Consider the following 25,659-nt stretch of genomic DNA (forward strand, 5'->3'; position numbering starts at 1 on the left):
TAGTTATAGATGAATCCAAGATCGATAAGTTGTTGATGAATTATTAAAAGATTTTTCAGTGTCTCATTGTATCCCTTGTTTAACCTTGGGGAAAACAACTACATCTTTGTCTGTATCCCGTGAAGCCCAAGTCAATCCGTGGATGGGATGGTGGCTTAGGCAACGTGTCATTTCCAACATAAGTAGTGTTTCTTGTATCACTGATAAACTCCAATATTCCCTTTGGTAACCTCTGTTCATTAATTCCTAAAATACCTGATCATATTCTGTCATGCCCCTGAAACATCGGATCTGTTTCTCTGAGAATTTGGTGGAAGATGTCTTGCTGTTTCCTTTCCAGTTCATGCTATAGATTGCTGCCATATGACTTCTCTACCCTAAACCATAGCTCCAAATATGGCAGTTCCTTGCACAAAAATACTGCCACTTCTCATTATATTTATACCTTTCCCATAAGTATCTTCTGTCTTCCTCCTTCTAAAATTGTAAGCTTGGTGAGGGCAGAAAGCAGTGTACTCACAGTTGACCTATAGTAGGCATTCAATTATATCTATTGTCTCACTGTGTGGATGATTACTACAAGAATTTAGTCAATTTGATTTTCTTTCCATTTTTCAAAAGGAGATACAATTTACATTTCCTTCTAAAACATACAATTTAGTGGCTTTCAGTATATTCACAAAGTTGTGCAACCATCACAACTAATTACTATCTAATTCCAGAATATTTTCATCAGCCCAATAAGAAAGCGCATACCCATTAATAAATTACTCCCCCCACCCTTCACCTGGGTTCTGGCCATCAATAATTTGCTTTCCCCTATAGATTTCCCCATTATTTACTTGTATGTAAATGGAATCATATGATATGTGGTCTTTGTGCCTAGCTTCTTTCGCTTAATATGTTTTCAAGGTTCATCCATGTTGTGGCACACGTCAGCACTTCCCTCCTTTTTAAAGGCTGAATAGTATCCCATTGCGTGAATATACCACATTTTGTGTACCTGTTCTAGACAAGATCATTTTTAACACCCATACAACTCTAGGATCCTATACATATGTGAAGGGCCACCGCCAAAATTCATAAGTAAATCACAATAAATCATTATGCTTCATACTTTCTCCAGGCCCTGAAGTTTTCAAATCTTACCTACCACAGATTCCTGTCAGGATAATCCTGTTGTAACCAAGTTTACTTGCTGAACTCTTAAGAAACAATAAAACCAGAGCCCCTGACTTTATTTCTGGATTCTCCCCCCACCTCCAATCTCAGCCTCACTGCCCACCCCAGTCTTGAAAGCCCACACTCTGAAATAATATACGTGCGCCGTGACGGTTTTGCTAATTGTTCTACCCAGACAGGGTTCACAGAGGTTGGAGTGTGCTTTCTTCCCAGTTATTTCTCCCGTCTCTCTGCTCGCTGCAGTGCAACTTCTCCACCACCCAAAAGTCCAAAAGAAAAAAAAAGAAAAAAGAAAAAGAAAAAAAAAAAGCCTTCCTTTGTTTTCCAAGGAAATTCAGGTAAAAGGAGGGGTAGGGGAAACGATATTTTTGACTTTCCTCACAATCCAGACGTTGGAAAGAAAAAGGATTTCCTTTGGGTTGCTGCCACGACTCTGATCTTTGATGCTGATAAAATATTTCCTTCTTAAAAAAAAAAGTTATGGGAAAATCATACCACTTCAGCTTGGAAGCCACACCTACTGTAACTTACGCGTTTAAAAAAAAAAAAAAATGAGAGGCTTACCTCTCTTTCAGGGAGGGTTTTGTTCCCAACAGTTCAGGTCTTGCACTGCGGAGCGAGCCGGGTCAGCAGCGCTCTTTGGAGGCTAGCGTGGAGAACTACAGGATCCAGAGGTCTTTGGAAACCCTAGCAGCTCCAAGCTTGTTGGCTACCACGGTTTCCCTGAGGAGTGACGCTGTGAAAACAAACCCTGATTGGTCAGGCCTGAGCTGAATTCTCCATTTATGGACAGATTGCCCAGCCCGAGCCGAGGCTCTGCCGGAGGAGTACAGAGTTAGTGGCCGAAGAAAGAAGAGCGAGGCTGGGCAGCCAGGCAGACGCGCGGAGAGCATCGGGCTCACCTAGGCGGGGGGGCGGGGGGGGGGCGCGAGCGCCTGGTCCGAGTGGACCCCTGCCCTCTGCAGCATGCGCCCCGCCTGCTGAGTCTCCTCCTTCTCGCCCTCACCTAGCGCCACCGATCCCGCCTGGATGGAGTCCCCCCAGGGTTCCCATTGGCTCCTGTGAGTGCTTGGGTGTCGAGAGCCCGTTTTTGGCGAAGGGGACCAACTTTTGAAGTTCTCCCAGGAGCCTGCGTTCCAGCCCCAGCTCCCCGGCAGCCGCCGCCGGCAGAGGCGCGACCGCGGCGCGAGTCACCATGGTGAGTTGGCCGCACGGCGTCCCGGGACCGCCTGACCCTGGGACCGGGCAGGAAGCGTCGGCGCGGGGCACCCACCTTGGGCGCGCAGCCGAGGCCAGGGGTGGAGAAGGTGGACGCGGGAGTCGGCACGTCGCGAGCTCTGATTGCCTGCTGCTTTCCGTAAACCCTGGCTGGGGGAGAGGGAGCGAGGGGCCAAGGAAAACTTTCTTTCAAGCCGCTTTGGGCGCCGCGAAACTTTTTGTGGCCGGGTTGCTATGGCTGCCAGCTGTCGGAAGCCAGCGTGGGGGCAGCTCTGCGCTCGGGGGCACGGCCCTCGGAGGGGACCCCTCTCTTTCCGCGGGGACGGTGGGGGCAGCGTCGGTGGCCCCGTGGTCCTGCCCGCGGCGGCGGGGAGCGCGGCACCGAGGCGCAGGAGCCGGCTCGCCGCGCCCCCTCCCCTGCGCGCGCCCCGCGCCCCCCTCCCCGCCGGCGGGCACGGGCGCCGGCCGCCTCCCCGACTCGCCGCCTCTCCGCCCCCCGCGCCGCCAGCAGCTGTCCCGCCTGGCAGTCACACGCCGGCGGGGGCGGCGCGGGCCGCACAAAGGCCGGCGGGGGCGCCAGGTAGGGCGAGCACCTGGCGCTGGGCGGGCGGCTGAGAGCGAAAGTGACCGGGCGCAGCCGGCAGCCTCGCGGCTGGTTGGGTCTCCGCGCCCGCGAGGCCGAGTAAACACCCCCACCCCCCACCCCTTCCCCGAGGGCGAGGTGACTGGCGCTTTTCGGGTGTACCGCGAACGGGTCGCACGGGAGGAAGTCGAGTGTTTTGTTCTTTTTCCGTTGGCACTTTGGGAATAAAGAGAAGTGGCTGACTTTTTCTCACTCGGCTCTGACTTTCCCCCTACCCGCCCCCCAGCAACCCACTCCGCTCCATTAACCTGAGCCGCATCCCCCTGGGTTTGGGTATGGTGTTCGTTTCTATCCGAAGCACAAAGGCAAGGACTCGATTTTGAAGAGATTGACAGTCCATCCGAGAAAGAAAGAAAAAAAAAAAAAAAAAAGTGCTACTACGAGGCTTCATAGTTTCCACACTTGCTTCTTTTCAAAGAACCCTGTCTGGGTGGATGACCTGATACTCTTCTGGTTTGTTTTGTTAAGTTTTAATGACTGTGAATGGGGAGCTAAGTCAAAATGGTAACTGGTACAGCGCTGATTTAAAAATCTATCCCCCAAGACCAGCCTGAGAAATGTAGCCAAGGCCCATGCGAACCTGTATACAAAACTCAAAAGCAACTCTAAGACCCAGTGAGTGCTGTGTTTATTCAAAAGAATGCTTAAAAACAAAACAGTCTTTAAAAGGGCATCTTTGACAGAAGCTTTTTCTTTTTACATAGTCCAGAGTTGTGTCACCTCTGCCCCTCCCTAAGAGGACACTTGATCTGTAAATAAATTTCCTCTTTAAGTTTCAGGGTTTAAGGAGTCAGTCTGCTCCACGTTATTTTTGGAGCCCCTGTAAGAGAACCATTCACTTACACTGATGTGTGGTGGGTGGATGAGCTACCTAATTGGGCCACTACCTAATCAGCCACTTGGATTTCAGCAATGTGATAGTCCTGGTACTTTAGAACTGCTATAATTATTTTCCATGGTTCAATATTTCTAAAAACAAAACAAAATCAATATGTTTATGTCAAGAGCTTAAAGAAACTTACTGAATTCAAATACTTGAGCGCTACCTTGAGAAAGTTAACTTTGCCTCAGTGAATTCATTTTTCATGCCAGACACACTGCAAAAGTAGTCTCTGATGCCTGTTCTGGAGACTTGGGAAATAACGTGCTCATTTCGGCCACATTGCTTTTGAAGTAGATGGTCGATCGAATGGATGCGGAGGAGGCATGTTCTAAGGAAGAGAATTGTTTCCAGAGTTGCATAGTATGTCTGTCGGAGGACAGGGTGTGACTTACCTATTGATGGGTTCCCTGCCAGCGGCACAGATGGTGGTGTTGTGGCCAGCCAGGCGGCTATCAGTGCATTAGAAAAAAGTTAAAGCAGCTGCTGCCCTGAAACAGGACATGCGCCATCGCTCCGTCTACTAGAGGTAGAGTAACGTGGCCAAAATTAAATGAATCATTTCTTCAGTGGCTTGAGAAATTGTTCATTAGCTAGGTGAAGTTGTCTTAGGGCATCCCCCATCCTAAGTCGTCGGCAACCTCAGTTAGAATGTTTACTGTTGATATATGACCCTTTCAAGCCAAATGAGGCTTCATTTTGTGTTTCATTCACATCTGTGTGGGTCTGCCCAGCTGCATCCTTCAGCTGCTTAGAACAGGAAGAGAAGGGGCATTGCCTTCAGTGGGTGTGGCTGAGGGTTAGCATGGAGAAGAGACTCTGTGGGGCCCTTGGCTGGGCTGTAGGGAGAGCTGCTGTATTGTTGTGTGTTTGCCTGTTTGTGTGTGTGATCTCTTAGGAAGTCTGGTAGCACACGAGGAAGACTCTCAACCTGTCCCTAAGGCCCTGCCAAGACTCATTCAGTTGTGACTCATGAGGAAGATTGTCATTTTCTGATTCATGAGCACAATGTCCAGTGTAGAGTTCACCTCCTATCTTTTTCCTGAAAGCTCACTTTGGGACACTTTTCTCCATCTTTGGAGAAGCAACAACTATGTTTGGAGACTTGACGAACTGAAAAAAAAAAAAAAAATCTCTGCATGTCTTTATAATTTAGTGCACCTTGGTTAGGATGGACCCACATCTCCTTTGACTTTGATTAATAATCATAGCCTACTAAGATTTCCCTTGTCGAATTTGGCTTTATCGTCTACAAAGGGAGTTCTGTTTTAGTGGGCATGACAGCTTGGACTGTCCAATGGACTGGAACCCATGTCTGTAGCTCTGCTATCTATATATGTCAGGTGCAGAAATTATTATTCATAGGGCTTCTCTGACTTAAATATACTGAACTATTTGAGTAAATCTGAATTGACCATCACCTCAGACGATGGTCAGGATACGCCCCTTGCCCTCACTAGCATATTATTTGTGAGTAAATACAGATGTTATTTGTAAAAAATACACAGGAATAGACTTATGTACTTAGAAATCTGTCAGACAGCTGACTACGAGGTAGGTAAGTTCCTTTGGGTGAAGGCATGGCACGTATTTAGAAAGTCTGGAATCCATTTCAAGTATGTTTTCTGGGAAGGTAACCTAGTCCACTCCCACTGATTAGTTTATCAGATTGCTAATAGTTTCCTGGCCAAAACGACATAGTACAAAGCCAAACCAAAACAAAAATGGGTTGAAGCACAGAAAAGTTTTGATGGAGGCAGAGGGGTTAGGGAAGGATATGGAATTCAGGACATTATCTAGGGGCCAGCTTGGGTTGGCCAGCCTCATGGGGAATGTTTGGTCGGCCCAGGGCACAAAGAGAAAGCCCATGGAGCAGCAGATAGAAAGGGATGGAGAAGTGGAGGAAGCAGACAGTAGCAGAAGAAGTGAAAGTCGCCTCCTTCACACTCCTGCAGGGGATTTCAGCTTTGTCCGTGGTTGCAAACTCCAATGTCTGCAAAGGCCAGGATACATACAATTTTTCATGGGGTGAGGCTGTCCTCTAGAGAGTAAATATACCCCTCTAAAGAAGCACCATTACTTGACCTTAGGCCATGGTTCGTGACAACTACCACATTACCATGGTTACATTGATCCTATTACATATTTCAAGGGAAGCTGGAAATCCAAATTTTTGTGCCAGACCGGTTAATTCTTAAAAGTGTTCTGATCATTGCTGCAAGGCCAAACACCTGCAGGTCAGCTGTTTGTAGCCACTCTATTGTAAATCTCAAAGTGGTGTCCCTGAGAACCACATGCTTTCTTCCATTCGCTCACCAGCAGGAATGTCTCAACTTTAACCATATACCAGTAATGGTGTTTCACTGATACATCCACACCTTCCCACTGGGTTTCCTTTAAGAGAGGGAGTTCCCTGGTATTTTCAGCCTATGGAATCACCAGGCTATTAACAAGGAAAATCTGCATCCAAATTTGGAGCAATCTAAACACCAGTGTAGATGTGTAAGTTGTATGAGTGGTGAGGCTGTGAACTGAACTTCTCTTTCTTAACCCATCACACCTGCCTCTCCACCACCACTACCACCCCCCCCCCCGCCCCCACCTCTTCTGGGGAAAATCCCCCCCCCCCCAACCCCTTTATTGCATGCTAGACCTCTTTTATTACTCTTCTAGTTGAATCTCCTGGATTTGAGGTCTGTCTCAGGAGTTACCTTTGGGCCTAGATAATGAGCATTTTGGTAAATATTGACTTGGGATATGACTTTTTGCTCCTGTACTCAGTGTTAATGTCATGAGCTCATGTGAGACTAAATGAAAGAGAGAACATGTAATACTTTGCATTTCCTAATGAGAAACGATTGGGTCTCATTACTTGGTCAGAACTTGTGACAGCTATTTTCATTGGGTTCAAAAAGCAGAAATAGTTTGAAACCTGTATACCAATGCAAAGTATTATAAGCTTCATTATGGAATATATAGAAATTATGTACAGTCATGATTTTCCAAGCCTGAGTCATCTACTATTTTTTTTTCACAAAGATGCAGCAATTGTGTTTTCATCAATATGTTATTAAAATGATGAGGTTTTGATATTTTTATTTTATTATTTTTTTACCTTGCTGGGACTTAATATTTACAGAGCAATGAGGGGTTAAAGGTTAAATGCCAAAGGTACTAAAAATAAACATCTTGGCCTTACAAGCACATTCTGTAATAATGGTAAACAAATTGTGTCTTGAATTTCAGCTTCACAGTTTATTTTGGCAGAGACAAAAGGTTTTTGGGCATCGTAGCAAGGTATTTTTTTTAACCTATCTTTATGACAGCCACACTTGAGCAAAATAGAACTGTAAGAGTGCTCCCTAAAATCGAGGGATTGGCTTTGACCAGCCCTGGAACTTTGCACTGTACATCCCAGGGAAGTCAGCCCGCCCTTCTGAGTTGCCACCAGGGAACAATGTCACTGAAGTACGAAGCACCTCTGAGTGGCCACTTAAGAAAATCTGTTTGTTTTTTTTACTTCTTTTTTGACCTAAAACTTTAGTGTTCAGCTTGATCGCCCATCTTACTCATACCAAGTCCCTCTCCACTGTTTCCAGAAGTTACATTCTGCCCTAAAGAAGAAATTGGCCCTTCTGAAGATGTGAAATATCATACGATAGGCTTTGGAGGACAAAGGGGAGGTGGCTTTTTCCAGGAATAAATACAAGAAACTGCTCTGAAGGGGGCCATGGTCTCTCCCCTGTTTTGAGTTCTGATGTGTTTGTTAAAAGTTCATTCATGGGACTTATAGTGATATGCTACATTGTAGAAAGTAAAACATACTACATTGTAGAATGCCCAGAAGAGATTTAAAAATTCTATCCTAGGGGCACCTGGCTGGCTGGGTCCCTGGAACATATGACTCTTGATCTCCAGGTTATGAGTTCAAGCCCCATGTTGGGTGTAGAGGTTACTAAAAAAAAAAAAAAAAAAAAAAAAAAATCTTAATTCTATCCTAAATCCTTTTGCTGGACTTCACAGAAAAGTGTAGATGGGTTGACTTCTGAAGCCTCAGAAGTAGGATTTGACTGAACTGGTGCCAGGATTCATTTTCTGATCCCAATCAAATAAGGCTTTTCCCACCAAACTGTAGTGTTGGATTAGGGTCTGTTTCCTTAGAGTCTAGACATGACCGGGTAGTTTTCTTTCTTTCCTTCAGAAAAGCCTACTTGGAGGTGGAAGGTCATTTATTTTTGATTTATTACTGTTTCAATTTTTGAAATAAATTTGGAGGATTCACCTGTAATGTCACTACCCTAATAGTAATTATTTTCATGCTTTTGGGTTCCCTTCTAATCTGTCCAAATGCACACCCTTTTTATGTAGTTGTAATTATGGGCTAAATGTACAATTTGGGCTCTTGTATTTTTCCACCTATTTTATAAAACCTTTTCCTGGTAAGCATATTTATCACATTTCGGTGGTGGTATAGTAATTCCATGTAACCTGCTTACCCAGCCTGTCATAACTGTGCAGAGACTTTGCCTCCAGAACTACGTACCAGGGAGACCCTCCCTGTCATTAATGAGCTGCTCAACTTCCTGTTGCTTTTGAGACATGTAGACCCCTCTCTAGTGCAGAATGTGAAGCAACACAGGCAGGCTTGGGGGACACTCCAAACTCCTAAGTCCTGCTATGGGTGTTCTCCCTAGTTTATGGCATTGGCACTCAAATGTGTAACACCAGTGGGTGTTCAGGCTTCTGACTGTAACTTGACAAGTATGAATGGTCTCATCAGAGAACGCAGGTAGTTGGAGGTGGGGAGCTTTGAACCCTAAAGTGGAAAAGACAACAGCAGTTACGAAAGACGTTATAGCATACATGCTTATTACTGGGTAGGAATCCTTACCAAATATGGCGGCAACCATTGGGAAATCAAAGATGAATTAAGCACCGCCTCTGGGAGGAGCTCATGTCTAATGGAGGAATGGTAACAAACAGCTTTCGTATAGGTGAGTTCACTTCTTCCTGCACCAATGATGGTTTTTGTTGCCATTTTATAGGTAAGAAACCAAAGTGTAACAAGGAAAAGAGAACTGTTCAGGGGGCATACAACTTGTGTGTAAGGAAGCAGGTCTTTTAACTTTATGCTCTTTCACAAGCAATTGAATACATGATTTCTAATTTGCAGTTTCTGAATCCAAGCATCTGTATATCGCTTAATCATTTCACCTACTTTTGAAGGAAGACAAGGTTGATTAAAAAATAATCTGTTTTAGTTAATTTTACTCAATAGTGCCAGGGTGGGATAATTTAGACCTAAGAACGTTGTCTGTCATGGGTAGTAAGGATCTTGGCTTTAATTTCCTTGTTTTGGGGACTTTGCATATCATCAAGTTTGGGTACTGGGTGATATCACACTGGGAATAAGGGTAAAATAAAAGTCATGCTAGAAAATGCTCTGATCTCAATTAGGTTAAAAAAGTAGAAAATAAGGGAAACAAGATAACCACAAGAAACCTAGCCCATTAGTCCTCCTACATGAAAGAAAACAAAAAATTAGGACCACATCGTTAGTGGCTTAGTAACTTAATCGGTGTGACCAGCATTTGATGTCGACAGCAACTTAGCATAGTATTTTTTGGTAACAGAATGATGTAGACATTGTCATTGTCTGATTGTAGGAATTTTCAGCAACAACAACAAAAATAAGGTTGCTTTTAGTGCCCCAAGTAGATGCAGACCTTTGTTATAGAAAATTTTGAATTTAAATGCAGAAGCATCTATTAAGCTATTTTAAAGTATGAATAAAGATGGCTTCCTCAAGACTTGGGAACGCTTGAATACAGAAATATGTCTACAAAATCATAACAATTCAACTTACCCCATCAGCTTGTCAAACGGAGACTCCTCTTATTTGGGGGGTATCCTGAGGTCCTCTGAAAATATGTTGGAATCTATCGACCTGTGTCCCAACAGTGTTTGTAATAGTAAAAACAAAAACGAACCAGAACAATCTAAATGTCTGTTAGTAGAGAAATGCATAAATACACGCAACTTATTGGTAACCAAGTATCAGTATGGATAGATCTCACAAAAGTAGTGTTTGGTGAAGAAGCAAGTTGTAGAAAGATACATATAATAAAAACTAAGAAAAATTTAAAAAAAACTATACACAGTATATTGTTTGGGGATATGTATTCATACATATATATTTATGCATATATTCTTTTAAAAATACAAATCAGTGGACTGGAAAGATACCAAATTGAATCTGCTAAAGAGGGAAGGAGGGGCAGGCCTGGCTGGGTCAGTTGGTGGAGCGTCTGACTCTTGATCCCAAGGTTGTGAGTTTGAGCCTCACCTTTGGCTTAGAGATCACTTAAAAAAATAAATAAATAAGAGAGGCATGGAGAAAAGGGAGAAGACTGGGGTCAGTTGACTAATTTTAACACTTGGTAGTGTTTCATTTACTTTATAGATTAGAAAATCCAAAGCAAATATAATAAAATAGTATCATTAATTCTGGCCAGTGTGTGTACATACATATTTATTTTATTCTCCATACTTTTAACATCTTTTTCCAATTAAGAAGAAAAAACACATAAACAGACAATTCTTCATGTAATCTTAGGAAGTTCATAAACCTCTGAAACCCATACGATTTCATTCCAAGGGTTATAGCAAACATTGTGTTGAGATGAATATTAAGGTGTATGGTCAGTTGTGGATCTTTGCCTGATTATTCTGATGACAGTTGACATACAATCAAATCATTAGTCTCAATGAGTGTTATGTAAAAGAGTCATTAGGGATTGCATCCCAGGATGTTCAGTGTATTAGTCACCTTTTCTTGCCCTATTGTGTCTGCTGGCTTTTAGTATAATAAACCACCCCAGACTTGGTGGTTTAAGTAATAAACGTTTATTATTTCTCATGATTTTGTGAATTGGCTGGGCAGTTGTGGGCTGGGTGGACTGGCTCCTCAGATCCCTGTGGTCAGCTGGTGGCTTGGCTAGGGATAGATGATCTGGGATGTCCTCACTCCCATGTCAGATAGCTGGCACAATTTCAGTTGGGGCAGTGGAGATGACTTTGCCGTGTATCTCTTGTCACAACAGGCTAGTCCTGGCTTATTTACATAGCAGTGGTCACAGGGTTCCCAAGAACAGCAAAAGAGAAAGCAAGCCCAGCACACACATTGTGTTAAACCTCTGCTTGCATCGTGCTTGTTCTTGTCCCATTGGCCAAAGCAAGTCGCATGGCCAAAGCCCAGAGTCAGTGTGGGAGCGGACTACCCGAGGGCCAAGCTACAGGTCCCCAGCCTCAACCTTTTCTTTCAGCTTGCGGTAATTGGGTGGATACCCTGAGGCAGGAATAGATTCAGTGGCAGCTTCCGTTTTTTCCTGGCTGACCCCTCTGAACCTCTGTGTTTGACAGAAGCCCCCATGTCTATTATACATCCACTGCTGTTTACCCAAAGCAGTTCCCAAAGGAAATGGAATGGCAGTTCTTTTGCATTGTGGACACTCAGGATGATCTTCAAAATTGCTGTTTTTTTGTTGGAGAAAAAAGTAAAAGCAGAAACTAACAACCAGAAGAAAAGTAATTTTCTATCTGTTAAAGGGAGCTTTGTGAAAGTACCAAGTGTTTTACAAATAAGTCCAAACTGAGAGTGCAGTGAATCCTGCCAAACCAGACTGGGCTGGATGGCCTGTTGGACATGAGGGTGGAATAATCCTGTTGGGAACAGGTGGGGACAGTACTGCTCACTGCCTGATTCTGCCTTTCCAGCCAACCCTGAGCCATGATGTGGACAAAGCCTTTCTTCACACACACAAAAATACTTGTTTGTCTTGGTTGAAAGTCCTATCTTTTGGATTATTCCCCAAACAACCCCATGTCAATTCCATATTCTGTGAGCCACAGACTGTGTGCTATCTGTGGGCTCCTCAACAAGATGTGAATTGAGGACAAACTTAGCTTTAAACACAGTTCTCAAAAATGTGTTAACCCATGGGTCTTTCACTTTGACTTCCTCTCTTTCTCCCTCTCTCTTTTTAAATGGAAAAATTTGAACTACACAAATGGGGAGAAAACTTATTCCCCAGCTTCAACAGTGGGCAATTCATGGCCCAGCTTGTTTTCTCTGTTTTGTTAATGGGGTGTATCAATCACATTGATTAACTTGTTGACATTGAGCCATCCCTGAATCCCTGGAATAAATCCCACTTGATCTTGGTGTACGACCCTTTTGATGTATTATTGAATTTGGTTCGCTAGTATTTTGTTGAGGATTTTTGCATCTATGTTCACCAGGGATATTGGCCTGTAATTTTCTGGTAGTGTTCTTGTCTGGTTTTGGTATCAGGGTAATTCTGGTCTTGTAAAATGAGTTTGGAAGGGTTCTTTACTCTTCTTTTTTTGAGTTTGAGAATGAGCATTAATGCTTCTTTAAATATTTGGTAGAACTTACCAGTGAAGTCATCTGGTCCTAGACTTATCTTTGTTAGGATGTTTTTGATTACTTATTTAATCTCCTTCTAATAATTTATATTTTCTATTTCTTCCTGATTTGGTGTTGGTAAGTCGTAAATTTCTAGGAATTTATCTATTTCTTCTAGATTATCTAACTTATTGGCATATAGTTGTTCCAGTCCTTTCTGTATTCTCACCTTCCTTTGGTTTATTTGTTTATTTTTAAAATGTTTACTTATTTTGAGAGAGAAAGAGAGAGACAAACAGGACATGAGCAGGGGAAGGGCAGAGAGGGAAACACAGAATCCAAAGCAGGCTCCAGGCTCTGAGCTCTCAGCACAGAGCCCGATGCAAGGTTCAAACTCATGAACCATGATGTCATGACCTGAGCTGAAGTCGGACGCTCAACCGACTGAGCCATCCAGGCACCCCTCCCTTGGTTTATTTTGGAACAAATCTTAGATGTCATTTTATCCTATCTCTGTATTAGGTTGGATTTTACATAAGCTAAACTCAGCTCTTGGCACTAACTACTCTTTTGGTCTCCCTTTGACTTTGAACAGTACAGACTGTTTTACAGAATGATGTAGACATCTCCAGTCACTGGGCAGTCTTCTTGATACTTGTCCTGGTCCCATATCTAGGTATACATTGTCTTGGTATGTAGGACAGCAGTGGGTCCCCACTCTACATTCCTAGCCATACTCAGTCAGGCACTTCCTTTAGGTAGGATTGGTAGAACCAGCTTGTGGTTATTGGTCTCTTCATTCCTTCTTACACAAGCCTGCATCACGGTGATGGCTCTACAAATAATACTTGTTTCTTCCAATGATCAGATGCATTTAAATGTAGAATGTCAGGGTGCCTGGGTGGCTTAGTCAATTAAGTGTCCGACTTCAGCTCAGGTCATGATCTCACGGTTTGTGGGTTCCAGCCGTGCGTCAGGCTCTGTGCTGGCAGCTCTGAGCCTGGAACCTGCTTCTGATTCTGAGTCTCTCTCTCTCTCTCTCTGTCCCTCCCCTGCTCACACTCTGTCTCTCAAAAATAAATAAATGTAAAAATAAATAAATGTAGAATGTCAGGACAAGTAATATCCTGGAGACTACTTGGGGATTTCTATGAAGTTGTTTGCTAAAGTTTGTGTCTGTGTTCATATGTGCATTTTTTCCAGGGAAGAAGATTCATAAATCCCCAAAGTGGTCCATGGCTTCCCCAGATGACCCTCGAGGGTCCAAAGAATTTAAATAGCCTGACCAAGGTCACTTGGCAAATTAATAGAAGAGGTGGCCTTAGAATTACAAGTCTTTTGACCCACAGTCCAGGGATCTTGGTCCTAAATCTGCTTTTACTAGAAAAGTTTAAAAATCAAACATAACAGGGGCACCTGGGTGGCTCAGTCGGTTGAATGTACGACTTCAGCTCAGGTCATGATCTCATGCTTTGTGAGTTTGAGCCCCACCTCAGGCTCTGTGCTGACAGCTCAGAGCCTGGAGCCTGCTTTGGATTCTCTGTCTCCCTCTCTTTCTGGCCCTCCCCTGCTCACACTGTATCTCTCTCTCAAAAAATAAATAAACATTAAAAAAAATAATAAACAATAATTTAAAAAAAAAGAAAATCAAACTTAATAAAGCACTAGGGAGAAAGGAGGTGGAAAGTGGTAAGTTAAATTTTTTTGTAAGATTCCCATGGAACTAAACCAATTTAAGTTACCATTACCATTACCAATGAAGTAATGGTAGGTATTATCTGTTGGAAACTAACTTAATTTTTCAGAATAATAATAAAGCATGAAAACAGAGTCACAGTGTTGGCCTCGTATTTATTATGTTTTTAAATTCTCCATTGATCACAAAGAGAAGTCTGTACCTCTAGTACAGACTTCAAATATAAATCAAGGACCTAAGGTTTTGACTTTAAGTAAACAATTGAAAGCTCATTATTTTCCTGGTAGGGATTTATTATTATTAATTATAAAATTAATGTTTATTAATTGAGGGTACATAATGAGAAGGAAATTACTGGACTCCAACCACTGGACTCTGTGCTCTGTGCTCTGTTTCTATCATCTAGGATTAAGGCTTGGGGTGTAGAAAAAAAAAAAAAAAAGGAACTCGGATAGTCTCTTCCTTCTAGCTCTTTCTCTCCCCTGCCTCTAAGCCCTCCCTGCGTCCTCCATCTGTCTAACATCCTGTTCTTTCCTCCTAAGGTTCTTGCCCTTCTAGATGGGGGAGCGATGAGGAGGAGGGTTGGAGAATGCAGGAAACATAGTTTGCACTTGCTCAGAAGTGAGACACATAATTAAGTCCACCACAGGAAGGGCAACTCGCTCCTCCCACCTCGGTCGGATCCCTCTTTCTCATCCTGGGTGGAGCCTGCCTAGCACAGCCTCTCCGGTGACTGTGGAGTGCCAATGTATCCAGCATTGTCTGGTCTACAGAGACAATAGACACTGTCATCATTGTTTGGGGCAATGAATCAGTCTTCAGTTTGCAGGAGCAGTTGTATGTAGGTGTCAGGTGGCAAAGGTGTATTTTATGTAATCTAAATATAAGATGTAGCTAACTGAAAGATTCCATCGGTTGCCGAGTCCTATGGATTCGACTTCTGCAGTGTGGCTTCAGTTTACCTTTTCGCTTTGCCTCTCACCTGGATCTCCTGGCCACGTCTAGCTACCCGCTGTGCCCCTTACGGGCAGATGTTTGGCTATAGTCAATCCCTATGGTCTAATTCTCCTTTTAGGCCAGTCCTAATTCCACCTTCTTGAGTCTCAGAGTTGGAAGTTATCTTCAAAAAACCCATGGCTGTTGGTCTGCAGAGATTCCATGATTCGTTATACGCGTTTAATCTTCTCTTCTGGTCAGTTACTTTTCAGGGAGAGCCCTTGTTCGTCTTTCTACCCCACCTCATTTTGTGATTTGTCCTGCTAGGTATACAGTGCTATTTTTATTTTTATTTATTTATCTCTTAAAAAAATTGTTTAATGTTTATTTATATTTGAGAGAGAGAGACAGAGACAGAGAAAGAGAGAGAGAGAGAGAGAGAGAGAGGCAGAACTTGAGCCGGGGAGGAGCAGAGTGATGTAGACAGAATCTGAAGCAGGCTCCAGGCTCTGAGCTGTGAGCTGTCAGCACAGAGCATGACGTGGGGCTCAAACCCATAAGCAGTGAGATCATGACCTGAGCTGAAGTTGGAAGCTTAACCTACTGAGCCACCCAGCCACCCCTGTAGTTCTATTTATAAACATATTGGGGGAAAATGCTTGCGTTTCCTTCTGCAGTGTGTGACTACAGTCTTTAAAACACACCGGTTTTAAAGACTTGGTCTTTACTTGGAGTAGACAGAGGGCAGAACTGCCCACACAGTGCAGCACTCCCCAAGTCCACACCAGTAAACTGCTGCTCTTGGTGACTCAGCTAATGGAGTGAAACAGGGAGGGGTGAATCAGGGAAAGTGCCCCGTGATTCAAATGTCACCGGAGCCTTTGATTTTAGTGGGGATGATGCAGTTGTCTGATGTGGGTGTCACCCCTCACTTCATTCAGCTCGCCTCTGGAGGGAGAGAAGAAGAATAAAGATACTTAAAAGGGCACCTGAAAGCCGAGCCACTCATTCACCGAAGGCAGGAGAATCAGTCTGCCCACGGGTACCTGTCCTCACTCGCCAGCCAGCTATATAATGTTGAAACCAGGGCAGACACCCTTCCGCCCCTGCTGTTTCCGAATCTGTGAAGAAAGACAGCGCTCCCAGAAACTGGAATCTATTGTATCCATTGCCAGTGATCTTTGCTAGTATGGGGTTTCAGGAACAGGCAGAGATACAGATGGAAGAAGGGACTGAAAGAATTGAAAATGGGATTTTGAAGCAGACAGTATGCTTTTTTAATTGTGGTTTTGGAGGACAGGTTGACTTCAGATGTTTAAAATTCACAGGTAATCCAAATACTGGTAAATTCAGACTGTCCTCGTGAGATCTGTGTGCGGGACCTCCACACCTAACAGAGTGGGCAGATTTGTACTTTTTGAGCTTTTTGGAGTATGTTTTCCACACTCAGCTCCAGGTGGAAGGGATAAGGTATTCTAAGCTCTCCAGAGTGTGAAAGCAACGGCCTCCAAAGTGAGGCAGGAGGAAGCTGACGTCCAGGTGACTGGTGGAGTCTGGAAAGATACGTATGATCACCAGTTAGAACATTTTGAATGATATTTTGAGTGGCTTGTACACCAGACATGGCAGAGTTGAGACAGGCCAGGTCAGTTGGGGCCCTCCTGCCAACGGGAGGTTTGGAGTGATATTAATTCATTAAATATTTGTTTATTGTTCTCTCCTGCTAGGCTGTAAACTCCTTAAGGGGGATACAGTGTCACATTCGTTTTTGAGTTTCCATCACCTGGTGAAATGTCTGGCACGTGGTAGAATCAGCAACTTTGTGGAATTGAGCCCAACTGTTCCCCCACTAGACCAAAAATGCATGGAGAGCTGAAGACCTTTCACTGCAACTCTGCAGTGATGTTGTAGCCTGCAACAGAAGAGTGATTGATGAGAGCGGGTGGATTAACCTAGACAGTTAACTAACTGTAAACTGGAAATGTTTTTCAAAGATAAAAATAGCCCCCTCAGATAAATCCAGTAGAGCTTCCTTTTGAGTGTTCTTTTAATAGAACAGGATATTAGCAACTCTCGAGCTCAGCTCCTGGAAGGCAGAGACTGGAGGGAAGCTGGTGGGCTGGAATGGCTTCTGTATGGGACTTTCTCACTCTGTCGATTACAACCCTCCTACCGTTGAGACCAGGAGAGGTTCTGGGATTGCCCAAGGCCACACAACCAGTCCCAGCTTGTCCCCTCCAGGAGTAATGCTGCTCTTTCCAAGCAGACAAGGAAACAAAATTCACCCAGGCCCCCTGATGAAAGTTCCCAACTGCAGGGGCGCCTGGGTGGGTCAGTTGGTTAAGTGTCCAACTTCGGCTCCGGATGGGATCTTGCGTTTCATGGGTTCGAGCCCCACGTTGGGCTCTGTACTGACAGCTTGGAGTCTCGAGCCTGCTTCAGAATCTGTCTCTCCCCTCTCTCTGCCCCTTCCCTGCTCATGCTCGCTCTCTTTCTCTCTGTCTCTCAAAAACAAATAAACATTAAAAAAAATTTTTTTTAAAGTTCCCAACTGTAAAGGGAAGCATTCTCAATCAGGTGTAACCCGTGACCTCGCTCTCAGGCTTTTCACTGCTAGAGGTTGTGCCAGGCTGTGGCCTATCACTACCAGATAGGATAAGAAGGTTTTCCTCATTCAGCTATGTGGACCATCAGAATGTAAAATTACCTGACCAAGTTTAGATCTGTTCTGGTTTAAAGAGAATCCGCTGCCTTTGTTTTTCCTTAGCGAACTAACAACTCACCTGCCCAACTGGGATCTCAGTTTCCCCCTCTTCCCAAGGCCAGTTTGTCTCCAAAGAGACATGCTAATGGCTTAATTGTTTTGTTTATTCTGCTCCTCATAAATTCTGGTAGCTTCTTTTGCATTGAGAGTAGAACTTTTTTTTGAGTGTCTTGGCATTTCCTTTTGTTTTGAATGGCTCTTAACGTTTGCTCCTAAATGTTTTTTTGAAAGGTTGGTTAGCTCTTAGTGATAGGTGTGGCTTTCTGTAAATAGGAGGTTTTTCTGGGTGTGGAATGGAGAAAGTGAAAAGGGAGGGATTTTAGAAAGAAATCCTATGCACTATATCTATATGACAAACAGATCATTTTGGAGCCTGATATTTATGCACTTATGTTCGCTTGGCTCACATACTTGAGTTTTGGGGGTTAAAAGATTAACGCATGCAAAGGAATGTTGATATTTAGCCTGACAAAAACTGTGCATTTACAGAGCTGTGGTTTGCTTTTCAAAATGTAGAAATGTAGAGGTTTACTTCTTCACCTCTGACAAAGAATTTCAAGTATGAGACTCTTCTGGCTCATGTAGTAAATGCATTTTTATAAGTTTCATGTAAATGACACATTCTGGATCAAGAAACTTGATAATGCACTAGGAGGATAATTCTCAATGCAGCGTGGAATCTGACTTTGGTGAAGGGAAGACTCTTGCAAGGGAAGGTTGAAGAAGGTTAAATACACTGAGGTTGGTTAAATCGGGTATCCTGGCCCCTTGGAATAGAAATACTTTCTCTCCTACCAAGTGGAGTTTGGAGATTTCAGAGCTGGGAAATAATGTATTAGATTTTGATGTGCTAAATCACTTGAACAAGTAATGAAACTAATATTATACTATAACTTAACTAACTGGAATTTAAATGAAAAACTTGCAAAAATAAATCATTCAGACAAGTACACGATCACACTATTTTTGGATGTGTCTGTAATTATGCAGGGTTACATGATGATAAAATTTTCAGTGGCTTTTCCAGTTTCTGAAGGTATTCTATCCTTTGCATTCTCAGTCAGTCCGCCTGGAGACCTTAGTTTTTTTGTGGGAGTATGGGTCTATAAATTTAACAGCTTTTCACACCCTCCAAGAGAAGAGAAATCTGCTATTGGAATGAACAATTACTGGGGTGTCTGGGTGGCTAAGCTGGTTAAGTGACTGCCTTTAGCTCAGGTCATGATCTCATGGTTCATGGGTTCAAGCCCCACATCAGGTTCTCTGCTGTCAGCACAGAGCCCGCTTCGGATCCCCTGTCCCACTGTGTCTGTGCCCCTGACCCACTTGCATGCTCTCTCTCTCTCTCAAAAGTAAATTAAAATAAACTAAAAAAAAAAAAAAAAAAAAAGGAATGAGCAGTTATTGAGGACCCACTCCGTATTGTTCTGCTTTTGTACCTCCTTTGAGGTAGGTATTCGTTTTCCGCCTACAGACAAGGAAACAAAATACCATCTGAAAAGTGGCAGAGGATGGATTTAAATTCAGCATCACCTGAATCTGCTGTGGAGAGGAGCTGTCTATTCCTAGACACGTGCACATTCAAGTTGTGGGGTCTATGGGCCAGCAGCATGGGCACCAACTGGGCTGTTGAAAGAACTGCAGAACTTCAGGCCCCACCCCAGACCTCCTGATTCTGAGTCTTCATTTAAATGAGATCCCAGGTGAGAAGGCACTAGTGCACAGGAAACCTGTGGTCTAAGCACGGTGACATGACTCGAAACAGGTGCCCAGTGGAAGCCTGGTGTTGTCCTCCAGGATGCCGTCTTACAAGGACAGGGATGCAAACAGTCAATCATCTCTTATCTTGCTGAAGCAGAAGTGACATGGCAATGCTCAGGAGCCGGGTGGACAGAAAGTTTTCTCCATCTGAGGCAGTTCTGGAGTCACGCCCGGAATCAGGGGCTGCCTGCAGCCTGATTGGAAAGCCCTCCACCCAGAATGACTCCTCCGAGGCTCCTGTCAATGCCGAGCTTTGCCATTACCGGTTGCTCTGAGCTGCTGCATCATTCTTGATAAAATGTTGGTTGGTTAATAACATCTCGCTGTAAACTAATCTATCAAACCTTCTAAAGCTGCCCAAGAACAGATTCTGTCAGGCTGGAGAGAGAGAGAGAGAGAGAGATCCAGACTTGGGTATATCAATAGCGAAAAGAGTCCAGCCTCCAGAACCATTCCAACCCTGGGGCTACAGAAAGTGTCCTTTGCCTTCTCTTCCTGATTCGTACAGCTAGACTGGAGACATCAGGGGCCTTTTCTGTCCCTCTCCTCCTTTCAGGACTCCTGCTGGTCCCAAACCTTGTGAAGGTGTCCTCCTTTGCTCAGCTGTCATCCTGGTTTGAATCTGCCTTGTCTTACGCTGGGACCATCACAAGGGTTGCCTAAGTGATCTTCCCTGTCTTCCCCCTTTAATTTACAGGAAGAGCAGTGCCAGAATCATTTTCCTGGTAGTACGGCTTTACACCTGTCACTCTTACTCAAAAAACTCTCAGCTCTTACAGAAAAGAGGTTAAAGGCCAAAATGTGGATCCGTCTCAAATCTATTCCAGGCTGCCCCTGGAATATTTTCCAGTAGTCCTTCTGGAATATGTAAACTCCATGGGGCAGCCTGAATGCCTTGTCCCTGCTATTAGCTCCTAGCATAGTGCCTGCACACCATAGGTTTTCAATAAATATTGATTGAACGGATGAATGCACAAGCTGATTCTCATGTTTTATAGTCTGGCTAGAATTCACTCCTTGGTCAGGCTGTTCTTAATGACTGGCCTTCCATTCCCTTTCTTGCCGTTTATCAGAATCCTCTGAGGCCCACATAAAGGCTCATTTCCTGAAAACTTTTGATTTAGCTCACTGAGTTCATTTCTTCTTCAAATCGTAGCCCTTGTCATGGAGTTATTTGTTTGGTGCTCAATTATATGTCATCTCACATCGCTATCTGTGTGTGAGTCACACTGTATAGATAGACTCTAAACCCCCTGAGGTCAGAAACAATTTGCATTTCTTTATACTTTTCAGAGTTTATCCTCTTTCCCTTTGGCCTTTTCTCATTTTCCTGCCTCCTCTCCTTGTTCCCAGGTCATTGGTCGCTCTTTGACCACACTTGTGTTGGGTATTCCACTGGGTTGTGGATCAGGCACCCCTCCCCCCTGGAATGTGTGTGGTCCCTGGGGACAGGTACTGCGTCACCTGGTTTCTCCCTGTGTGAATGATGGATGCTATAAGCTTTGTCCTTCTGAATTTTCTGTCCCTCCTTTTCGTTCCGCCCAGTTCCTGGAACTCCCGTTTTTCCATTAATGCAAATATGATCATAGTGAATAAAAGTCAGTGCCCTTGTGACTCAGTGTATTTTCCAGCTAGAGTGTGAAGGTGTCTTAGAAGCCACCGGAGACAGCAGTAGTGGATCTGTTTCACTCTGAGGGGGAGGCAGGAGCCTGCCTGGGGATCAGGAAAGAGGTTTGTTTCTCCTTATGTTTCCTGGAACAAAGTAGAACAAATTATTTAGCCCTGTACTTTAATTTCATTTTTTAAAAAAAGGAAGTAAGAGTGGTTTGCATTCTTTTTTCTAGTAGGTGCTGCATTGAGTATCAATAAGAACATAAAGTGCTTTGAATCCAGTCCTTGTGACATGCACAGCACCATAGCCCTACCCCGGCTGAAGCTCTCTACTACATGCCCCTCCTTTCTGGCTCTTCTGCCTCCCCCCAAAGCTGGAGGTGACTATTCCTAGTACATTAGCATTTTTCTTTTTTCTTTTTTTGTTTATTTATTTATTTCAAGAGAGACAGCAGGAGTGAGGGAAAGGCAGAGAGAGAGAAGAAGATGGAGAATCCCAGGCAGGCTCTGCACTAGCAGTGTAGAGACCGATGAGGGGCTCCAACCATGGAAGCCTCGAGATCGTGACCTGAGCTGAAATCAAGAGTTGGATGCCTAACTGACCAAGCCACCCAGGCACCCCGCATTAGCATTTTTCTAATAAACTTGTGCCGTCTGGCTTATTAAACTTTACGGAAGTTATTGCCAGTCTTTTAACAGATTGTCTTTGAAAGAGTTTCATGTTACCTGATAAGGAAATACATCAAAATTGGAATCAATTGAGTAAGGTTAGAAATGTTTGAAGACCATTCGCAACCACGTGGATGGAACTAGAGGTTATTGTGCTAAGCGAAATTAGAGAAAGACAAATATCATATGACTTCACTCATATGAGGACTTTAAGATAAAAAACAGGTGAACATAATATAAAAACAGGGAAGAGGACAAAACATAAGAGACTCTTAAATATGGAGAATAACAGAGGGTTACTGGAGGGGTTGTGGGGTGGGATGGGCTAAATGGGTTGGGGGCATTAAGGAATCTACTCCTGAAATCGTTGCACCATATGCCAACTAACTTGGATGTAAATTTAAAAAAGAAATAAAAACCCTGACAGGATTAAAAAAAAAGAAAAAAGAAGTGTTTCAAGAAAAGAGACACATCTCTGCTTGACCTGCTCAGCTTCTAATTTTCACATCTTACTAGCTTGGGGAGGGATGAATGGCAGAGAAGAGAAATCACAGGATGAAATGAGTCAGTAATGAATTCATTGAATTTGGGCAGGGTAGCTTGCCTATTTGAAAAATTCTTGGCAAAATTTCTCATCACCCTCCTCCATAATTGGCTGGGTATTTTAAAGAAAACGTATTGCATTTGAATTTTCTGAATAGAGAGAGTTCAGCTCAGCCTTTTGTATATGGTAGGTTGTTCAAAGTGCATTACTGGAAGTGGGGAAAGACACCCTTTGTTTCTTTATTCCTGGGCTGGAGGAGGGAAAGCCTGGTATAGAAGCGCCCTAAACTCATGATTATATCCTTTTCATAAACATGACAGAATCTTCTGTTAGAAAATTATAACTGCAAATAGAAATAATGAAAGAGCCATATATACATACTTAGACGTTCACTTGAGAAGTTATGGTGGAAAATAATTAATTACTAGCCAAAATAAGGTTTCTAATGATCCTTCCCCTCCCCCCCCCCTGCCGCCTGGGTGCCCCCACTCCATGCCCAAGTCTTACCTACACTCAACAAAATCCCATCCCCTGAAGCCTTCTCAGACAGACCCCTTCCGCTTCCATGTGTCCATGGCACGTGTTTAAATCGTCTTCCCCTCACACATCATGGTCTACCTGGTGTTAGAATACTCAGGGTTCTGTGTCTCACTAAGATGTGGAACTCTGGAAAGCAGGGGTTGTTTTTGGACATTAGCCAGTGGTCTCCATCTAGTTTAGAAGCACCTGTGGAACTTTTAAAAATGTCAATCCCTGGGGGTGCCTGGGTGGCTCGGTCGGTTAAGTGTTGGGCTCTTGATTTTGGCTCAGGTCGTGATCCCAGGGTTGTGGGATCAAGCTCACATTGGGCTCCGTGCTGAGCATTGAGGCTGCTTGGGATTCTCTCTCTCTCCCCGCCTCTGCCCTTCTCCCCTGCTCGCTCGCTCTCTCTCTCTCTCTCTCTCTCTCTCACACACACACACACACACACACACACACACACACACACACACACAAAGTCAATCCTTGGACTCCATCCTAGACCAGTTGAAATCAGAGTTCCTGGGATGCCCTCAACTGTCTTCTTACCTTTCAAAGTTTCCTGGGTGATTCCTAAAACAAGCCAGGGTTGTGATTCAGTGTTAGTAGAAGATATTTAAGTATTGTTGACTCTGCCATAATTTGGTGCAACATCAAATTCAAACCAATCAGGAGATATATTTGCCATGCTGCAGCAAACCAGTGAACTTACAGGAGATTTTTTTTTTTTGGCGAGAGAATGGAGGGAAGGGATGGGGAGTATATTTGTTTAATGACTCTGACTTCTGTAAAAGGGAGACTAGTTCGCAGGGAACCTTATAAAAGAGGAACCTCTGTGTGAACAACACTTGGCATGACCCTGGCAGCCTTCTGCCTCTTCCCCACTGTGGTCATGCACCCTTGAGCAGAGACCTCCAGAACATGGCAGGATATCAGGAGAGATGGTTTTCAGTAGGTTTGGGATGAGGTTCAGGCATCTGTTTTTCACAAGGGTTCCAGATGATTCCTGAGAGCTTGAGAACCACTGTTCTATAGGACCGTGGAACTGAAAACAATGTGGGTGTTGTATCATAAGCACTGGGTCTTTTTTGGGAGGTGGAGGGGTTGGTTTTTCTTACCCCCAAATTGCACAATCATATACATATTTTCTCTAGAACTTTTGTGTAGTTTTATTTTTTTAAGTTTTTATTTATTTATTTATTTATTTATTTATTTATTTATTTAATAATCTCTACACCCAACATGGGGCTCGAACTCATGACCCTGAGATCAAGAGTCATGTGCTCCTCCGACTGAGTCAGCCAGGCGCCCCTAGAACTTTTATGTAGTTTTAAAGTTTAGCTTCTTACATGATCTGACATTTACTTTTCTGGTGTGAGAGACTATACCCCATAGATCCTTTTCCAAATGGATATTTAAATAATGATTCTAAAAATAATTTATTAAAGAACACATTCTTCATCTTCTGTTCTTTTTTTTCCCATTTTTTAAAGTTTATTTTATTTTTTTAAAATTTTTTTTTAACATTTATTTATTTTTGAGACAGAGAGAGAGCATGAACAGGGGAGGGTCAGAGAAAGAGGGAGACACAGAATCTGAAACAGGCTCCAGGCTCTGAGCTGTCAGCACAGAGCCTGACGCGGGGCTGGAACCCACGGACCGCGAGATCATGACCTGAGCCGAAGTCGGACACTCAACCGACTGAGCCACCCAGGCACCCCAAGTTTATTTATTTTTGAGAGAGAAAGAGAGAGAGAGAGAGAGTGCAGGGGAGGGGCAGAGAGAAATGGAGAGAGAGAGAATCCCAAGCAGGCTCTATGCCGACAGTGACGAGCCTGACCCAGGGCTCAAACTCAGGAACCGTGAGCTGAAATCAAGAGTTGGACACTTAACCAACTGAACCACCCAGGTGCCCCTGTGTTTTCTTTTCTTGATTAAAAAAAAAGAGAAAAGCAAACAATTTCTCTCAAATGTCCTAACGTACTTTGTGTAAGTCCGTTTCTTCATTACTGAAACAGCTTGGGCCATCAGGTCCTCATTCTGAAGACTCACGGCGGCCGTGTGGCCCATGACTTGCAGAAGCAAAAGGTGGACCAAATGCTTTGGTAGCAGGACACACCCTGCAGCTGTGCTTCTGAATAGATCCCTGATAGTGGCCAGATGTTCAGGGACGCATCTCTTCCTAAAGGTCAAGAAAGCACAGTTAAAAGTGAAAAGAAGACAGAAGTGTTTTAATCGTATTTAGAAGAATGAGGGATTCAGAAGTGGGAGTCAGGCTTTTTGGAATCTCAGTAGGAAAACAAAAGAATGATTCCAGGAATCAAATAATTCTAAGAACTAATTATATAAAACATTTTGCAAACCATGAAGTGATATTCAAATATATTAGGAAGTACTAACTCCATGTGTTCTAGCTACATTTGAAAGACTTCCAGAAAATAAACAATGTCATTGCTGAGTAAAACTTGGTCTGTCGACCCTAGGATTCTTCTTGTGGCTTAAAGGAAGTTTTACGGGAAAGCAGAGGAAACTGTAAAATAACACTTTAATTCAGGTACCTGTCTATAGCATGAACAACACCTAGAAAGCCTTCGGGATTCTGGTAATTGGTTGAATATGCTATCTATTCTAAGTGTGCAGGCTAAATACCTATTCATTTCCCAAGTGAGGACATGGGATAATAATGTTCCATTATTAGCAATTAATTAATGATGTCCTATTCCTGGTACCTCTCTCTTTGCATTTCCCTGTCTTTCCTCAGTCATCTTGTGTCACAGGGAATACAAAAAGTAGTTGGCCAATTCTGTT

General features: G+C 43.6%; 1 protein-coding gene across 1 annotated transcript in view; it reads left to right on the forward strand.

Annotated features, from left to right (window-relative positions):
• The first annotated feature begins 1,821 nt into the window (after positions 1-1,821).
• The window catches only part of MYO1E (myosin IE), a 213,188-nt gene continuing 189,350 nt past the window's right edge, over positions 1,822-25,659 (forward strand). The window contains exon 1 of the mRNA XM_060621053.3: positions 1,822-2,380. Within this exon, the coding sequence (XP_060477036.1) occupies positions 2,378-2,380 (3 nt within the window). The 5' untranslated portion in view covers positions 1,822-2,377. The remainder of the gene's footprint in view (positions 2,381-25,659) is intronic.

This window comes from Panthera onca, chromosome B3, assembly GCF_046562875.1.
Source record: "Panthera onca isolate mPanOnc1 chromosome B3, mPanOnc1 haplotype 2, whole genome shotgun sequence".
NCBI classification, from domain to species: domain Eukaryota; kingdom Metazoa; phylum Chordata; class Mammalia; order Carnivora; family Felidae; genus Panthera; species Panthera onca.